The sequence below is a fragment of the Danio rerio genome, chromosome 6 (assembly GCF_052040795.2).
Source record: "Danio rerio strain M-AB ecotype USA chromosome 6, GRCz13ab, whole genome shotgun sequence".
In the NCBI taxonomy this organism is placed as follows: Eukaryota; Metazoa; Chordata; class Actinopteri; order Cypriniformes; family Danionidae; genus Danio; species Danio rerio.
The window spans coordinates 38718956-38736125 of record NC_141026.1 but is presented as its reverse complement, the minus strand read 5'-3'; the positions used below and the strand labels follow the sequence as shown (position 1 = coordinate 38736125).

General features: G+C 37.9%; 1 protein-coding gene and 1 long non-coding RNA gene across 15 annotated transcripts in view; one reads left to right on the top strand and one right to left on the bottom strand.

The window, feature by feature from the left end:
• Window positions 1–17170, bottom strand: part of LOC137490239 (uncharacterized) — a 139526-nt gene that overhangs the window by 55865 nt on the left and 66491 nt on the right. For 11 of the 14 annotated variants that reach the window (XR_015493924.1, XR_015493930.1, XR_015493932.1 and 8 more), the window contains one exon: window positions 16601–16744. This is a non-coding gene — a long non-coding RNA (uncharacterized LOC137490239). Of the gene's footprint in view, window positions 1–15690; window positions 15950–16600; window positions 16745–17170 lie in introns of those variants that run through there. The other 3 variants (XR_015493921.1, XR_015493934.1, XR_015493927.1) reach the window with 1 other exon arrangement.
• On the top strand, window positions 3496–5181 carry hes1 (hes family bHLH transcription factor 1). Its single transcript, NM_131079.2, has 4 exons — window positions 3496–3828; window positions 3916–4011; window positions 4124–4211; window positions 4349–5181. Exons 1-4 carry the CDS (start codon window positions 3721–3723, stop codon window positions 4867–4869), a joined length of 813 nt encoding a protein of 270 aa, NP_571154.2. The 5' UTR covers window positions 3496–3720; the 3' UTR covers window positions 4870–5181.

Genomic DNA, 17170 nt, shown 5'->3' with positions numbered 1-17170 from the left:
TGAATTAGAAGCCGTGACATGCAGACCTTGCAAACTTTGCTTTAACTATACTTATGTCAATACAAGTGCTAATAAAAGACTGTGGTGAAAAACAATTTGCACGGCCGAAATTAGGTTAGCTGTACAGATGTATGCTGTTCTTCATTGATGCGATTGCAGTACGTCAGTGATTCACACAGACTGGAACAATGAGTCTGTTTTTTGTGCATATAGACACAATAACGACATGATCTCACAAAAGGTAACACTGCAGGAAAACACACACGGGACTGGCAGCGTCCAGGTGCTCAAGGGGGGGGGTAAAGGGAGGGACAACATAACCTGCCTGTAATTCAATGCACCCTCTAGATCCCTTGTGCAACACGAGCATGAGAAAGTTACTCATGCGAAGACGAAAGGTTTCTGAATCTACCGGTCTTTGTCTACTTGACATCAATACATTTGTTTTGCGAGTCCTTTACAAGTGTGAGAAAGAGCGATGAATCAGTTTCGCAGTGTAAACAAATGAAGCACAGTGCTTTTAGTAGTCATTTTTGTATTAAAATATGTGGAGCTATAGAAGAATAATTGTATTGCATGGCAGAATATAAGAAACATTAATCATCTGTTTTCTGTCCCAGACTTTGATATATTTCCTTATTTATTAATCCATTTATTTCGGCTTGGTGCTTTTAATCATCAGGGATCACCACAGCGGAATGAACCGCCAACTTATCCAGCACATTGTGTTATCCAATTCATCTACCGCATGTCTTTGAACTGAGAGGGAAACTCTTGCAAACACAGGGAAAGCATGCAAACTCCACACAGAAATGACTCAGCTGGGACTTGAATCAGCGACCTTCTTGTTGTGAGGTGACCCATCGTGTCGTCTGATTTTCGCATTACTTTGCTTTATTTTTATGTTATTTAGAAATGTATTATTGACCTCTAAACCCACTTTTGTAAGGCACAAATAGTGATGCTTGTTACAAACTTCCCCCACAATCAGGGTGGGTTGTAACAGTAGGTGGGGTGGGGTGTAACACTAATTTACTTGTTCGAAATAATTGTTATTCCACCCCTCCATCACCTCCCCCAATTTCTTAAGCATTTTTATTCCAATTGTATGCAAATACAGTAAACTTTTTTATTCATCAGCTATTTTTATATTTTGTATTATAAATATGAAATATAAATATATATTTCACTCTAAACGCAGTTACAGAGCAGTTAATTTACTCACACTCAGGTCATCTAATATGTTGAGAATATTAGAAGATTTTGGTCCTTCGTGTTTCATAAAACAGCTAGGCAGACACTTTGTGAGTCTAGAAGATGCACAGATGCATGCATCATTTTAATTTTTTTTGCCTTAACTATGTATTAAAATCCAAATACTTAACTGCATTTACAGATTGCTTTGCAACTCATCCTGTGGTGTTACAACATCTGTATCTCATTTAAAGTAAAGAGACACACTATACAATAAACTGTTCATTACTGTACCATGTAAAACTAATGATGGTAATGAATAAAATGTAAATGTTGAGTGGATCTGCTTACAATTATATACGTATTTCATTAGTTACTCCAGTAATTAACAACAACATGGGTATGTTACATGGACAATGTAATGTAGTGCTGTCATGACTCGTCAATACGCATTATACAGCAAAAGTTGAAGAAATGTGATTAGAAACGCATACAGCAAAGTAGACAGTTCAGCAGCCTGCCACTATGATATATCACAGTCATGAACTGCAGGCGAACCCCCGGCGCTCTGTCCCGCAGACGCGCGCAAAGCCGGCAGGAGCAGCGCCTTCCCCCGCCGCTTGCGCGCCACGTGTCGCGGGGTCTGCAGCAGCTGGAGACTCTCATCCTGCAAATGTGCATATCAGAGGGCTGGCAACCCACTCCACACACTCCAACCGCTGCCTTTCCTGTCAGTAGGTTACGCCAGACCGCTAACTGACAAGTATATATTTATAATAGCACATATACGTCAACATATACGAAAATCCATTTTTACTTTTAGCGCAGCATTCAAAAAGTGAACTTTGAGAATTCATTGCACACACAGACTAGGTACAGAGAGAAAAGCATGAATGAATATAGTGTTTGTTTGGTGGCTTTTCTTTGCGAACTCATCCGAGGATCATAAAATCATGACCTAAATTAGAGTCGCTTCTGTTTGACACAGTCAAGGACACTACCCGTGCAGTGCGCGCTTTCGGTCTGAAATATCTCCACACTGGCTCGCATTCCGATAAGCCCGATCGAGCTCTCAGTGGGCGTGGTTTTCCCAGGCTTTTAGAACAGCAGCTGCTATTTACCTTCCCTCTAATGTAAACCACCACCGCCACCCCTAGCCCGCCAGCCAAACCTCAACCACCGAGGTAATAAAACATCCTGGCACGTGCTCCACATTCACAATAGTGCTCGTGAGCCGACAGATGTCAAAATGCCAACAGCAGCGACGCGCTTAAAGAAATACGGCGCTGCCTTGTCGAATATACTTCTACACTGTAAAAACAAAGTTGAACACTCGAGAACTGAAAGTGTAAATTTAATTTAGACAAGTGGTGTGGAAGTTAAAGCCCGCAAGGATATGGTTAACAACAATTTCAACCACTTTTAAGTCGAGCGACAGAAATAATTGTGAGAAGATAAACAGATTCTACAGTGTGAAAATTTAAAAATACAAGAGTGAACTTTTCAACTGTGTTTCAGATTTATAGACCTCTTTTAAAAGCAAGTTTTATGACTTATCATTTGCCATATAACAACTAAGTGGCCAAAGTTTTGGAAGTGTTATTTTGTTTGCTGTTTATTTATTTAAAAAATAAAATAAAAAATAAATAAAACTGAAAATAAATTATATGTTAGAACGATTTATGAAGGATCCTATTACACAAAATTCATATTTGAATGACTATAAAATATTACATAGGCTATTAAAAACATAATAACATAGAAGATACCTATTTAAAAATTAAATAGCCTAATATTTGAAATACATGCAGCATTAAAAGTTGTAAAAAGTTTATAAAAAATACACTTTCCAAAACTTTTTAAAATTGTGTTATGAATTGTCACTTTAATTTGGACATGTCTCTAATGTTTTTAAATGTTAATTCCAATAATAAACAACTTGTCTCTCTCTTTGGTGAGTGTGACGCAGGCACATTTTAGTTTCCTTCTAAGTTTCACTGGATCTATATGTGTATTGAATTACAATTACAAAGTTTGCTGTTTCTGAGCGGAGACTGGCTCTTAAGTGTTAATATGTAAACTGAATGATTGAAGGCAGTCCCGGTTGTGCCCTAAACCCGGCCGCGCGCCATTGGCCACCCGCTCAAACGCTAAACAACCAATGGAGGGGCGCCGACCACGAGCCATCCTCCCCTCGGGCCGCGTGTCCCGCGCGCTGATTGGTAGAAAGTTACTGTGGGAAAGAAAGTTTGGGAAGTTTCACACGAGCCGTTCGCGTGCAGCCGGAGATATAAATAAGACCAACACGACGCTGAGGCAGGCAGTTGCTACGACCGCTGGCGAACGGTGAAATCAGAGACTGTGACATCATTGCCGCACCAGTTGAACTCGGGACACTTCGTGCGGATATCCATTCATAACTGGAACTGTATCAGCGTACTTGACAGCGTTTACTCCACTAGAAGCAGCTGTGCGGGAGGATTTCTTTTTATAAACAAGATCACGAAAGGATACTTCCCAGAGAAGATGCCTGCCGATATCATGGAAAAAAACTCCTCTTCTCCGGTCGCCGCGACTCCGGCGAGCATGAACACTACACCTGATAAACCCAAAACGGCTTCGGAACACAGAAAGGTTGGTATTGATATTAAGCTACGAACTATAGTGCTTCAAGAAGTGATTAGACAGATTGACTCATTTTGTTTTTATTTTGCATTTTAGTCTTCTAAACCCATTATGGAGAAAAGAAGAAGAGCGAGAATCAACGAAAGCTTGGGTCAGCTGAAAACGTTAATCTTGGATGCTCTGAAAAAAGATGTAAGTACCGAAAGTCCGACTGAGTCTTTCAGTTAGGCTATATCTGGCTGGAATATTAATGCATTTCTTTATATAGCCGCATATCTAAATCAGTCTCTTTCTTCACTCTCAGAGCTCCAGACACTCTAAACTTGAGAAAGCCGACATCCTGGAGATGACAGTGAAACATCTCAGAAACATGCAGCGCGCACAAATGACCGGTAAGTCGCCAGAGTTAAAACCTTTCAGAAAATGCACCTTGCATTCTCTTTATGTAACTAATGCAATAAAATAAAGACGTTTAAGGAGCTAAAATAATTTAAGTTGAACTTAATCTATTTTCTCGTTTACCCAACAGCTGCCCTAAACACAGATCCCACCGTTCTTGGGAAGTACCGAGCTGGATTCAGTGAATGCATGAACGAGGTTACCCGGTTCCTGTCCACATGTGAAGGGGTTAACACCGAGGTCAGGACTAGGCTGCTAGGTCACCTAGCCAGCTGCATGACACAGATCAACGCCATGAACTATCCAACACAGCACCAGATACCTGCCGGGCCTCCTCATCCATCCTTCAGTCAACCCATGGTTCAGATCCCCAGCGCGACTCAGCAAGCCAACGTTGTGCCTCTTAGCGGAGTCCCCTGCAAAAGCGGCTCATCCTCCAACTTGACTTCTGACGCAACTAAAGTATATGGGGGTTTCCAGCTTGTGCCGGCAACCGACGGACAGTTCGCCTTTTTGATTCCCAACGCTGCCTTTGCTCCAAACGGCCCTGTTATTCCAGTCTACGCAAACAATTCCAACACACCGGTTCCGGTGGCCGTTTCTCCGGGAGCACCGTCCGTCACGTCAGACTCCGTTTGGCGGCCTTGGTAGACTCCGAGGAGAAAAAAAAACTCTTAAAAGACTCTTAAAAAACAAATGACACTTGTTTTCTTTGTTCAGCGTTACTTTTTTTGTGCTTTTTGTATAAAGAGATTGTGTTGGTTTTATGAGATGATGCACTATATTTGTATAGATCAAAAGGCAGAGAAGTTCATATTGAAATAAGTTTTGTATTGTTGAATTCCGTTCAATGCATTTTTATATTTGCGGTATCTTTTCCACGTTGTGATGCCAAAGATATGTTGAATGCGCTTTCAAGTTTCTTCTTTTTGGAAGACAAATAAATGACATTTGAAATGAAAAGTTTTGCCTCAGTGTTTAGTTTTATTCTAGTGGTTCCACACTACAGCAACCCAATCACCCTAAAATAAGCAAATCTGGCTGTATAGCATAGAAATTTGAGCAAATTGCTTTGGTTTTCTCATCATTGTAAAGCAAAACTTAAGGGTAGACTGTAATATCACGCTTATTAAATATAATATACAAGGCTTACAGTCAGTAAGGATGTAAAATTCATTCGTCTCTGATACTTTAAGGCTTTTCCTATAACCATGTTTTCTGTGAAAAGTAACACATAGCATTCGACTTAAATTGCTACATTTGTTACATGCGCAAAAACCGATACAATTTGATACAAAATGTTGTATAGTTATCTATTTTATAGGCATATGCTAGGATGCAAACTATGTATATTGGTTAATCAATATTGTTCTATTCTTGTTTAACACGTTTTAAAAGGCTACATTTAGGCTATCTCCAAAGAGCAGTAGATTATTAAAATAAACAGTTTTCAATAAATTAAGACATCTTAAAAGCAATGCTTTTACAAAAGAATACTAATAGTTTAAAAGTAACTTTGATTGAATTCAGAGATTTCGTCACAATAAAAGCCTAAGTTCAAAGCAGGTTATGATATATGTAAATTACATGTTAATATACGGTGTTTCTGACACTGAGGAAGAACTGAATCCAGCGCCAAAAGTTCAGGAGCAGAACACCAGCGCAAACGATGTTTTATAACACGACCATGTAGCGCCATCTAGTAATTCAAATGCGAACTACACACACACACACGCATTCACTGAGCAGTGGCCAACGTTCAGTTTAAAAGAAGTTATAGACATTTATTTGGTCAAATTACTAGCATAAAGGCATATTAACATACACTTTACATAATTCATATACTTCACATTTATTTACTCAAGTTCAACTCATATAACACAACCAAATAAAATACTTTAAAACAAATCTTAAAAATTACAATAAAGCAAGTTGTTAAATCAAACACGATTATGTGAGCTTGAAGGATGCAGAAATTCCCACACAAGCTTTTATTTATACTAACAGGAACACGCTTGACATGATGAAACGTTTCCTTCTTCATGCATCTCTTGTGTTTCCCAGGTGCGTGTTGCCTATAGCTATTTCAGTGTGGCCATTCTTTGAAGGGGGCATCGCAGGTGTTTGCAATTACCTGCTATGAGGCACAAAGTGTAGATAAGTGCAATCATTCTGAATTTCCATCACACCTTTTGTGGTGCCGAGAGTTTACAGATTGAAACCATATGTTATAGGAAACGCTCATCTCAAAGTTGGTCAGCCTGCTTTGTCCATCCAACAGATCAGCAATGTTGTGGCGCGGGCCATGCATGCAATCATTTCGTGTTTATCCAAAAAATGAAAACCAAGGAAACCGTCAGACTCAGACGTGCTTCCCTCCTCGCTACAACCCGCCCCTGGAGGACAGCTTTACGAGGATCTCGGGTTACCGGCGCGCTGACCACTGTGCCGGGGCGCCCGTGCACATGTCACAACATGACCGGAGGGTTAGCCAGCATGCATGTCAATTAACTTTTCCCACACTCCGTGCAAACGCAAGAGGCTTGCAAGGAGAAATCAGGGGGAAAATAAAGGGCAAAAAAATAAAAAAAAGGACTAAAACGAAAGCCCCCTCTCTGCTTCCTCCTTGGCTCTTAAGTGTTACCATATGGCATGATCTCTCTCGCTCTCTCCTTCCTTCTCTCTCTATCTCTCTCGCTCCCTTCTTTCTCCCTCTTAACTCGTCATCATTACCGCCTCGTCTTTGATTGTAGCCCTGACAAGCCAGGGATTTATGATTTAAGCACAGGGATTGCTGTACCAAGCTCTGGACTCACTACGCAGCTCATTCGCACTCCTTTTCCCTCTCTCGCCCTCTCCTGCAGTTGCAGGGGAAAGGCTGTTTTCTGGCAGGAAATGAATAGCTCCCAGATGAGCTGAGGAACCTGAGAGGTCGTGAGAAAGAGGCGAACCCCCTTCCCACAGCCGGCGCACTGCCAGCCGCCGGGGGAATGTGGGAGAGCGTCTCTCTGACACACGCATCAACTCTCCCGCTGCTTGCCCAAACACCCCACCGCCTGCCCGCCTGCCTGCCAGCGAGCGCTGACGCACAGAGCCCATCTGAGGGGGGCCGAGCCGGGATGACTAGGGCAGTATGTGGGTTGTTTTAGACCGCAATGAGGACTAGGGGACAGGAAGGCGAATGAATTGATGGAAGTTCCCTACATGTTAAGGGTTTGAAAAGTCTACCTGTGCCGGTGATATCATTTAAAGTAGATGAAAACGAAGTGTTCAAATAAAAAAAAATAAAAATAATAATATATATAAAACTCTTAAGAGCTGTCTGAAACTATCTTCTAAATTAAAATTCTTCTCAGCTTACTGTTTATGTTCAATTATTTCATTTTAAAGACAATGAAAAGAAGCCAAAAGCAAAATTTCATTTCCTAAATACAGGAGCAATTTTAGTAGTTAATTTCAGACCGAACAAATACAGAAAACTCACTGTGCTCATGCTAATATTCTTGTAGTTTTACTCTTGAAGACGTTACCTTGCTAACAAACATGTGATGCTCGTGATGCCAAAAAAGTGTCTTTCTCATTACCATGGGTTGTTTCACTTTTATGTGAACATAGAGCCTAACTTGGAGTGCTACCCAGAGACTCTAAACCACTTTTAAAAACTCTCAGGAGGGAACAGCAGTGGTCAAGGGCTTTCATTCTGACTGGAGCAAATGAGGATTAATGTGAGTGACCAATGAGTAATCAAAGTGGCATATTTGGCACTGCAAATGTAGGGAATGGCAAAAGCTCTGCAGCATATATAGTAAAAAAGAAGCTAGAAGGAAAACCGAAATGCATAAACAATATAGGTGCCAATTCTTTAATATAATTTGATGGAATATGTTTGTCAAAGGCCTGAAAATGGGATCTTTTGAAAATGGCATGGTAATATCTGTAACATAAAATAATTGTAGCATAAAGAATATAAGAAATATACACCACCGTTTTATTGTTAGACTGGATTAGAAAAACTATCTCTCATGTTTTATCTGATTAAAAACACGTTAAAAGAATATCATTGGAAAATAATAGTTTCAAATCATTTCAAAATAGTTTTAATAATAATCACTTTTGTTACATTATGAATATATTTACTGTCACTTTTAATTATCATTCATTCATTTTCTTTTTGGCTTAGTCCCTTTATTAATCTAGGGTCCCCACAGCAGAATTAACCGCCAACTTATCCAGCATATGTTTTATGCAGCGGATGCCCTTCCAGCTGCAACCCATCTCTGGTAAGCATCCATTCACACTCATACACTACAGACAATTTAGCCTACCCAATTCACCTGTACCGCATGTCTTTGGCCTGTGGGGGAAACCGGAGCACCCGTAGGAAACCCACGTGAACGCAGGGAGAGCATGCAAACTCCACACAGAAACGCCAACTGAACCAGCTGAGGCTTGAACCAGCGACCTTCTTGCTGTAAGACGACAACACTACTTACTGTGCCACTCCATTGCCTACTTTTAATTACTTTTGACATTAAATAATACATTTTCATTTGAATGTGTTATCTTTTTTACAATGTAACCAGATAGGATATGAGTCAGTATGTTAACACTAAAACCTCTAAACCAAATACTTGTCTATACTGAAGACGAAACACAAATATTAAAGGCAGAGCGTGTAATTTTCACTGCTAGAGGTCGCTTATTCACAACAAACAAAGTTGTAGTTTGATAACACTGTGACGGCGTGAGGAAAAATGGGAGTTGTCATCTTCATTACATCCTATAGGACTCCTGCAGAAACCATGTTCATGAATGAGCTAAAGTATTTAAAACTTATCATGCTAGTATGAAGCAGAATAAGGGGCTGTTCACTCAATGTGTTAAAAAGCATGTGGAAAGCGTGAGTGCGTTGCTTCCTTCACCATTTTCAATGTGCTTTACGCTTATGCTCCTATGTTGTTTGTCATATGTGTTCATCAATTGTTTTATGGATTGATAACAAACTGACAAAACATTGATGCAGCTCTGATACAAGTTTTATTTATAGGTTGTTCTGCTTGGGAGGTGACACGGTGGCTCAGTGGTTGCCTCACAGCAAGAACGTCGCTGGTTTAAGTCTCGGCTGCACCAGTTGGCAATTAGTGCCGTTTGCATGTTCACCCTATGTTCGCATGGATTTCCTCCGGGCTTCCCCAACAGTCCAAAGACATGCACTGTAGGTGAATTGAATAAACTGAATTGGCCGAAGTGTAAGTGACCACTAAATGATCCTACCTACTTTAAAAATGTTCAGAGCATGTCACGTGTTTTCCATAGTCTGGATAACAAAAAGGTTAGACAGACAAAGCGAAGAGGATATCTGTCTCTGTGCAGTTCAGAGGGACGAGTAGCAATTTATGACAAAATTAATCCTGCTCAATTTAAATTCGACCCTTTGGTAAAGTGGAGCGAGGTATGTGAAGTTGATTATTTAAGCCATATGTGCTCAATTGTATGTATATGCTAATCGTGAGCTCTGCCTTAATTGACTTCATCATTAAGTTTTCATATATTTCTCTTTACATTGTATCTTTATTTGTCATATTTTTCTGTATACGAGCTGTATTCATTTATTGTTTCTTTGTGTAGTTTCACGATGCTAAGCAATAAAAGTTTAATGCAGCTGTACGAAGTGTATGAGTGTATGCATGTTTCCCAGTACTGGGTTTTGCAGATGGCTGTGGAAAACATACAGTATGCTGGATAAGTTGTGACCTTTGGTGATCCCTGATAAATAAAGTGACTAAGCCGAAGGAAAATATATGTGCTGTTTGGGTGTTCTGTGTCTATTGAGGTAATTAGTCTACTGAGGTTGAAAGTGAAATGAAACCACTGAAGCTACTGAACACTTAATTGAGAGACTAGCATGATGCGCTATGAATGCAGTGGAGCTTTTATTGTGCCATAGTCCACTGTTTCCGGTTCTTCTGGTCATGATCGTGTCAAAAGCACTGGAGTTTTATCATAATAAATTATGTTTAATAAACGTGTATGTGTATATACAGTTGAAACCAGAAGTTTAAATATACAAAAGGCACATAACCGTTTAAAAAAGTCAGATGTTAATGTGACTAAACTTTTTTTTTTTGTGTAAGTTAGGATAATCAAATTTCTTTCTGTTAAGCTTAATAGCAGAGTAATGAGAGATCTTATTTTGAGAAATTGTTATAATTTTTCTTAAATTAGTCAAAGTCAAGTTCACATACAATAAGATTATTTTGCCTCTGAAAAAAGCTCAGATGATGATGTGAAGGTTTTCAAAGTTTTTGATTGGCTAATTGACAACATTTGAGCTAATTGGAAGCCCAACTGTAGAATAGTATTTAAGGAAAACCTCAAACGCGCTGCTTCTTGTGTGACAACATGGGAAAATCAACAAGCCAGAATCAAAAAAAAAAAAAAAAAAAAAAAAAAAGCCAGATTACAATTTGCTATATTACACTGGGAAAAATATTCTTTTTTGGAGACATGTCCTGTGGTCTGATGGAACTAAGATTAAACTGTTTGGCAATAATGATCAGAGTTACATTTGGAGGACAAAGGAGAAAGCTTACAAGCCTAGGAACACCATCCCAACTGTGAAGTATGTGGGGCAGCAGCATCACGTTGTGGGGCTGTTTTGCTGCAGGAGGGACTGGTCCACTTCACAGCATAGATGGCAACATCTCAAGACATCAGCCAAGAAATTAAAAATTGGCCACAAATGGGTCTTCCAAACAAACCATGACCCTAAGCATACTGCCAAGTTAGTTAAAATGTGCTTTAAGGACAACAGAGTGAATGTTTTGGAGTGGCCATCACAAAGCCCTGATTTCATTCCTATAGAAAATTTGTGGGCAGAGTTGAAAAAGCTTGTGTGAGCAAGACAGCCTACAAATCTGACTCAGTTACACCAATTCTGTCAGGAGGAATAGGCCAAAATTCCGTCAAACTATTGTGAGAAGCTTGTGGAAGGATACCCAAAACATTTGACCAAAGTTGTACAGCAAGTTTAAAAGCAAAGCTAAAAAAATACCAAGGAAATATATGTAAACTTTTGACTATCTAGAAATTAATAATAAAAAATAATAAATAAATAAACTAAATAAATAAATTAAAATCTCTCATTATTCTACAAATGTAAATCATTTAGGTTATCCTAACAGACCTAAGATAGTAAACATTTAGTATGAATTATCATCAGGCATTTAAAAAAGTTATGTAACTTTTTTAGAGTATGTAAACTTCTGGTTGTGTGTGTGTGTGTGTGTGTGTGTGTGTGTGTGTGTTCTGTTATAATGCTGCTTTGTGCTGTCTAATAAATCACTCAAAATATTAAGGTGTCTTTGGTGTTTTCAATAAAACTGTAAATTGAGGGTGTGTGACATCATTATTATGGCAACACAGGACAAGATCCATGTCACCCACTAATAAAAATACTTTTTTTCTCTGGGTTTGAACATTCTTTGAAATATTTGGAATGGTGTAAGTACACAAGTGAGCAAAATATGTAACATGGTTTTATTGTTTTTTGTATATTTTAATAAGAAAAAAACTTACATATTGTAAATGCCAAAACAGACTTGTAAAACAGAATCTTTAAACCCAATTTGTTTCTAATTATGTGACGTTACACTGATTATTTTACTCTACATCTTCGGATTAATACACTATAAACACTTTGAGTTATTTTCTGGTTGAGTGGTCAGTTACTTCTTGCATGCGAAGTTCATTTCCTGTACTTCATATAAGTACAATGAAATTAACAGATTTCCTTTCTGGATGTCTCCTGCCTCTGGTGCTTTGTGCGCAATCATGGACACTTTACTAGCACAATTCTCTTTAATCCAAAGCCATCATACATGTAAGTGTTTTTGGTCAAGCAGAGACGGATATAACCTTCAAGAGATAAAAAAGATTCAAGCAGGTGCGAGGACACCTGTTTCCTGCGATAGGCCAGAGTGATGTATGTCATAGGACTCTTGGGAAGCTTCTCAAATTCACACAGACACGCAAAAAGTCATGGAAGCAATGCTTTAAAATAAAGTAAGCTTTTAAAAAAAAAAACTGGTACACTGTAAAAAAAATCTTAGTGCCTGATTTTTTTTTTTGTTGAATCAAATGTACTTTTCTAACTTATTTCAATCAAACTGACTAACAATATTGAGCTAAACTTTGCACAACTTATGAAATGTAGTTGAAACCTGATTACAGGGCTGGCCCTGTACATTTGAGGGCCCTAAGTAGAACAATAGGCCCTACCTCGCTCCAAATAGTGGAGTATTGCCATTGCAAACCAGCACACAATGATTTTATTGCTTGTTAAATACAATAAATAAAAAAGAAAAATAAAGTCTGATTTCTTTTAATTAATGACTGTCTGAATGATTTTTTTCACCGTTCCTGTCGACTAGCAGCCAAAAAAATGATTAACCAATCTTTAATGGGACCAGTATTCCTACTTTGCATCTTACTGGGGTGTTTAAAAGATATTCTACTAATTTGGCAAACAGATTGAAGATTTTATAAAAGATTCTAGGTAGAGTTTTATTATTTTTTTTCAATTCCAAAAAATAAAAATAAATACATTTTTAAAAATAAATAAATAAATAAATTCTAAATGCAAAAATCCTGCAATAAAACGACACTGAACAAGAATTAGCCAAAATTGAAAATGCAATACTTAGTAATAAAATGTACATTCTGAACTACGGTTGGGTGGTATTGACCAATTTGGCATTGTATGATGTTTAATATGAAACATCGTGATAGACGATGACATCGTCGTTGTAGGTGGTGAATTAATTATTTATTAATTATTAATTCATTCATAATTTATTAATTATTTGTAGCCTACAGTTTCAACTACCTGATCAGCATGGCCTTTGTTTTACCCAAAACAGTTACACACAAATTATCACCTGTCAATCACTTTTTCCACGGGACTCTGGCATGAACAGGCAGAGTGATCTGTGTCGTTATAATGGCGTTGACAAAGTGGTAGGTAAAAAAGGTGCACAACCAAAAGCAACCAACCAACAGTATCTTAGGTTTTCATTAGTACAAGCGTGAAAGCGAAAGACTGAAGCAGTTTACTGATTGTGTGACACGTTACCTGATTTTTTGTGTTTGTGTTTGTGTGTTTGGTTACGTGATTACATGCGTTTTCAGTGGTATAGTTTGGAAGGAGTGCTTTTAGTGAGTGAAATGTTAGGTAAAAAACACTAGTGTGGACGTGGATCGTCTTCATTCTAAAATGCCATTTTAAAACTAAGATGTATCAGTGTAAATGAGACCTGAGTGTGTGTTTTTAGTAAGTGGGTTGCTACTGCGACGGGAGCGGGGTGGAGGATCGCAATGCTGGCTCAGCATCGGGATTTCTATCGGCCATCGATCTATCAACCCAACCCTATTCTAAAATCATTAAAAACTCCAAAAAGTTCAACAAAACAATTAACTTTATACAATGCAAGATCCAAAAATATTAAAAATAATAAATTCTATATTATACATATGAATACAAAAACAAAAGAAAAATAGAAGTACAAATAGTGTTAATGTTAATACCCAAACACAAACTTTATTATTCCGTTCAGTCTCCTGCCATGTTCCTTACATTGAGGTTTTTCTTTTTTTTATATTAGAATTAGTCTAATATAATTAGACTTTTGAGATGCAGGGTCTACAGCTTATATTAAACTATGATTAATTCAATTAGGACATAACTTTTATAAACATTCATTCCTTCATTTTCTTTTCGGTTTACTCCCTTTATTTATCCGGGGTCGCTACAGCGGAATGAAGCGTATCCAGCATATGTTTTACACAGCGGATGTTCTTCCAACTGCAACCTATGACTAAAAACATCCATACAACTCATTCAAACTCATACACTACGGCCAATTTTAGCTTACCCAATTTACCTATAGCGCATGTCTTTGGACTTGTAGGGGAAACCGGAGCACCTGGAGGAAACCCATGTGAACATCGGGAGAACATGCAAACCCCACACAGAAATGTCAACTGACAAGTCGAGGCACAAATCAGCGATCTTCTTGCTGTGAGGTGATCGTGCTACCCCCTGCGCCACCGTGACGGCCTTTTTATAAACATGTCTGAGGAAAAATAATACCAGTGTGCAAGATATGTCAGTGAAAGACACTTCAGTATTGCATTTCAGTAAAATGCGTTTTAGACTAAGTTTAAAACCTGAGTTGGTAAATATACTAAATATATAATATTTCATGTAAGTTTATTAATCTGTAATTGCCAATTTTTCAATAAATGTGCAACTAGATTATGTCTTTAACATCATAATTAGCACTTAAAAGTGATGCTAAAAATGCTTTAGTGCTCATCGTCATTTTTCCCCTCCTGAAGAAAAACAGTAGATTTATTTCATTTTTCGTGGTCCAATTTACAAAATGTAATGTATGTAATGTGTATTTATATAAAACAAATTAGTTATAAAATGGAGCAGCCAATGAAGCAAAGGCCATGGCTGTGTCTGTGCAAAGATTTGCGCTTTTGTGGTGACCCGTCTTTCTTGCAGGTTACCTTGGAAGAACAAACTTGAACCGTGAGAACACAGAAAGCAAATAAGATACTGCAAGCTTTCTGTTGATGACATGAACTTTCCCACAAAAACAACTTCAACTAATATTAAATTAGGATTTTGTTTTCTTTTCAGTGAAAATGTTTAAATATTGAAGTACTAAAGCACAGTCAATGAAGATAATTTGTAAAATGCTAATAGAAACGATTTCAGCAAGGAAACGGCTCAGACCACTAGTGGGTTGTGGGGGTCCTAAGCAGCCGCTTGGTTCACTTATGGGGAGGGCCGGCTCTGCCTGATTAACTTATTAAAATAAGTTATTAAAAAAGACACATAAAACCATTTGTAGGCATTACTTTTTGTCATATTGTTTTGCAGTGTATTTTGCAACTTACAGTTGGAATCAGAATTATTAAACCCCCTTTGAATTTTTTTTCTTTTTTAAATATTTCCCAAATGATGTTTAATAGAGCAAGGAAAAATTCACAGTGTGTCTGATAATATAATTTTTTAGGTTTTTTATATTTTTAATTTTTAAGGTCAAAATGATTAGCCCCTTTAAGCTATGATTTTTTCGATAGGCTACAGAACAAACCATCATTATACAATCACTTGCCTAAATACCCTAACCTGCCTAGTTAACCAAAATAACCCAGTTAACCCTTTAAATGTCACTTTAATCTGTATAGAAGTGTCTTGAAAAATATCTAGTAAAACATTATTTACTGTCATCATGGCAAAGATAACATAAATCAGCTATTAGAAATGAGTTATTAAAACTATTATGTATAGAAATGAGTTGAAAAATCTTCTCCGTTAAACAGAATTTGGGGGAAAAAATAAACAAGGGGTTTAATAATTCTGACTTCAACTGTACTTGAAATTGGAGTTTAAAAAAGTCGTATGGCAATCTTTTTATTCCTACTTCAAATAAGTTGTACAATACCAGTTTATGACATTTTTTTAAGCTTACTTCACTCTTCAACTTGTATCAGAACACACACTCAGCTTTAATCCAAATGTCTGCATGCTTTAGTCTGCATTCTTCGCTTTCTGAAATCTCGTCCATTGGTGATGTTTTGTTCTTATTGTCATTCTTCTGGACTTTGCGGTACCAGATAGAGAGGCTTGAATCATGCTAAAGGTTCCACGAGCTTTCTGAAACACAGGGATGCAAATGGCATTATCCCACCGCCTCTCACAACGTCCACACAAAATGGTTTAAGCCTCAGCAATGCTTCCGTGGGCCACTGGCTAATCCCCTTTCTTGTATAAAACCAGTGGTGGGACCGATACATCGCTGGGCAGTGCGATAGTACACTAGTGTGACAAGCCATTAAAGTGGTGCGCTTCCTGTGTGTTTATTTACATTCTTGTTTTTCAGATCCAACACAGAGCTTTTATCTCACTCTCTAGGAAGGTCCTCTGATCTGACACCCACAGGCTGCTGTTCTGCAAATGCTTTTTTTTTTTTTTTTTGCATCAGACATAATGAGACGGGTAGTGTGGCATGCTTTGATGGAGGTGGGCATTGCGTCAAGTGTGCAATATGTTTTGATTGTACGTTTTTAAGAGGGTTACTTATGTTTGTATTCTTTATTTCTTTCTTAAAGTTAGTTGTATGAGAATCTATCAATGCCCCCTGGTGGCTATATAGATATATTGCAACTGTATAAAACTATATGGTTCTGATTAATGTAGGAAACCTTGAAGCAAACTTGTTTAAACATATATCTTTTTTTTACACTTTAGCAATTTTACAGTACATGCTTTGTGCTAAATGTTAATTCTCACAGCAAACGAACACACCTGGGCTTCATTGAAATGCGGTCTTGTTTCAGTGGTGCACGAGTCACGCTGAAAACTCAAGCTGTTTGACGGCCTCCAGATCACCTTCAGCGTCTGGAGTGGGACTGAATTTAATTTTGGTCAAGGTGAAGAAAAGTGGTCTCACTGTAATACAGATAGAAAAAAAAGTTAGTTGGCTTCATTTAAAAAAAAAATAAACAAATGTTTATAAAGGGCTTGAATATTCCAGAGACAAGCACTTTATTATTGAATTACACTTTTATACACATTTTAAGCACTTGACACTGAAAATAGAAGTCCACTTCTTTTATAGTCTTAATTTTCAGTAAATTTCCAAAATAAATACCAAATCTAAAGAGAAAGACAGAAAGTCAGACAGACAGACAGACAGACAGACAGACAGACAGACAGACAGACAGACAGACAGACAGACAGACAGACAGACAGACAGACAGACAGACAGACAGACAGACAGACAGACAGACAGACAGATAGATAGATAGATAGATAGATAGATAGATAGATAGATAGATAGATAGATAGATAGATAGATAGATAATTACACTCTTA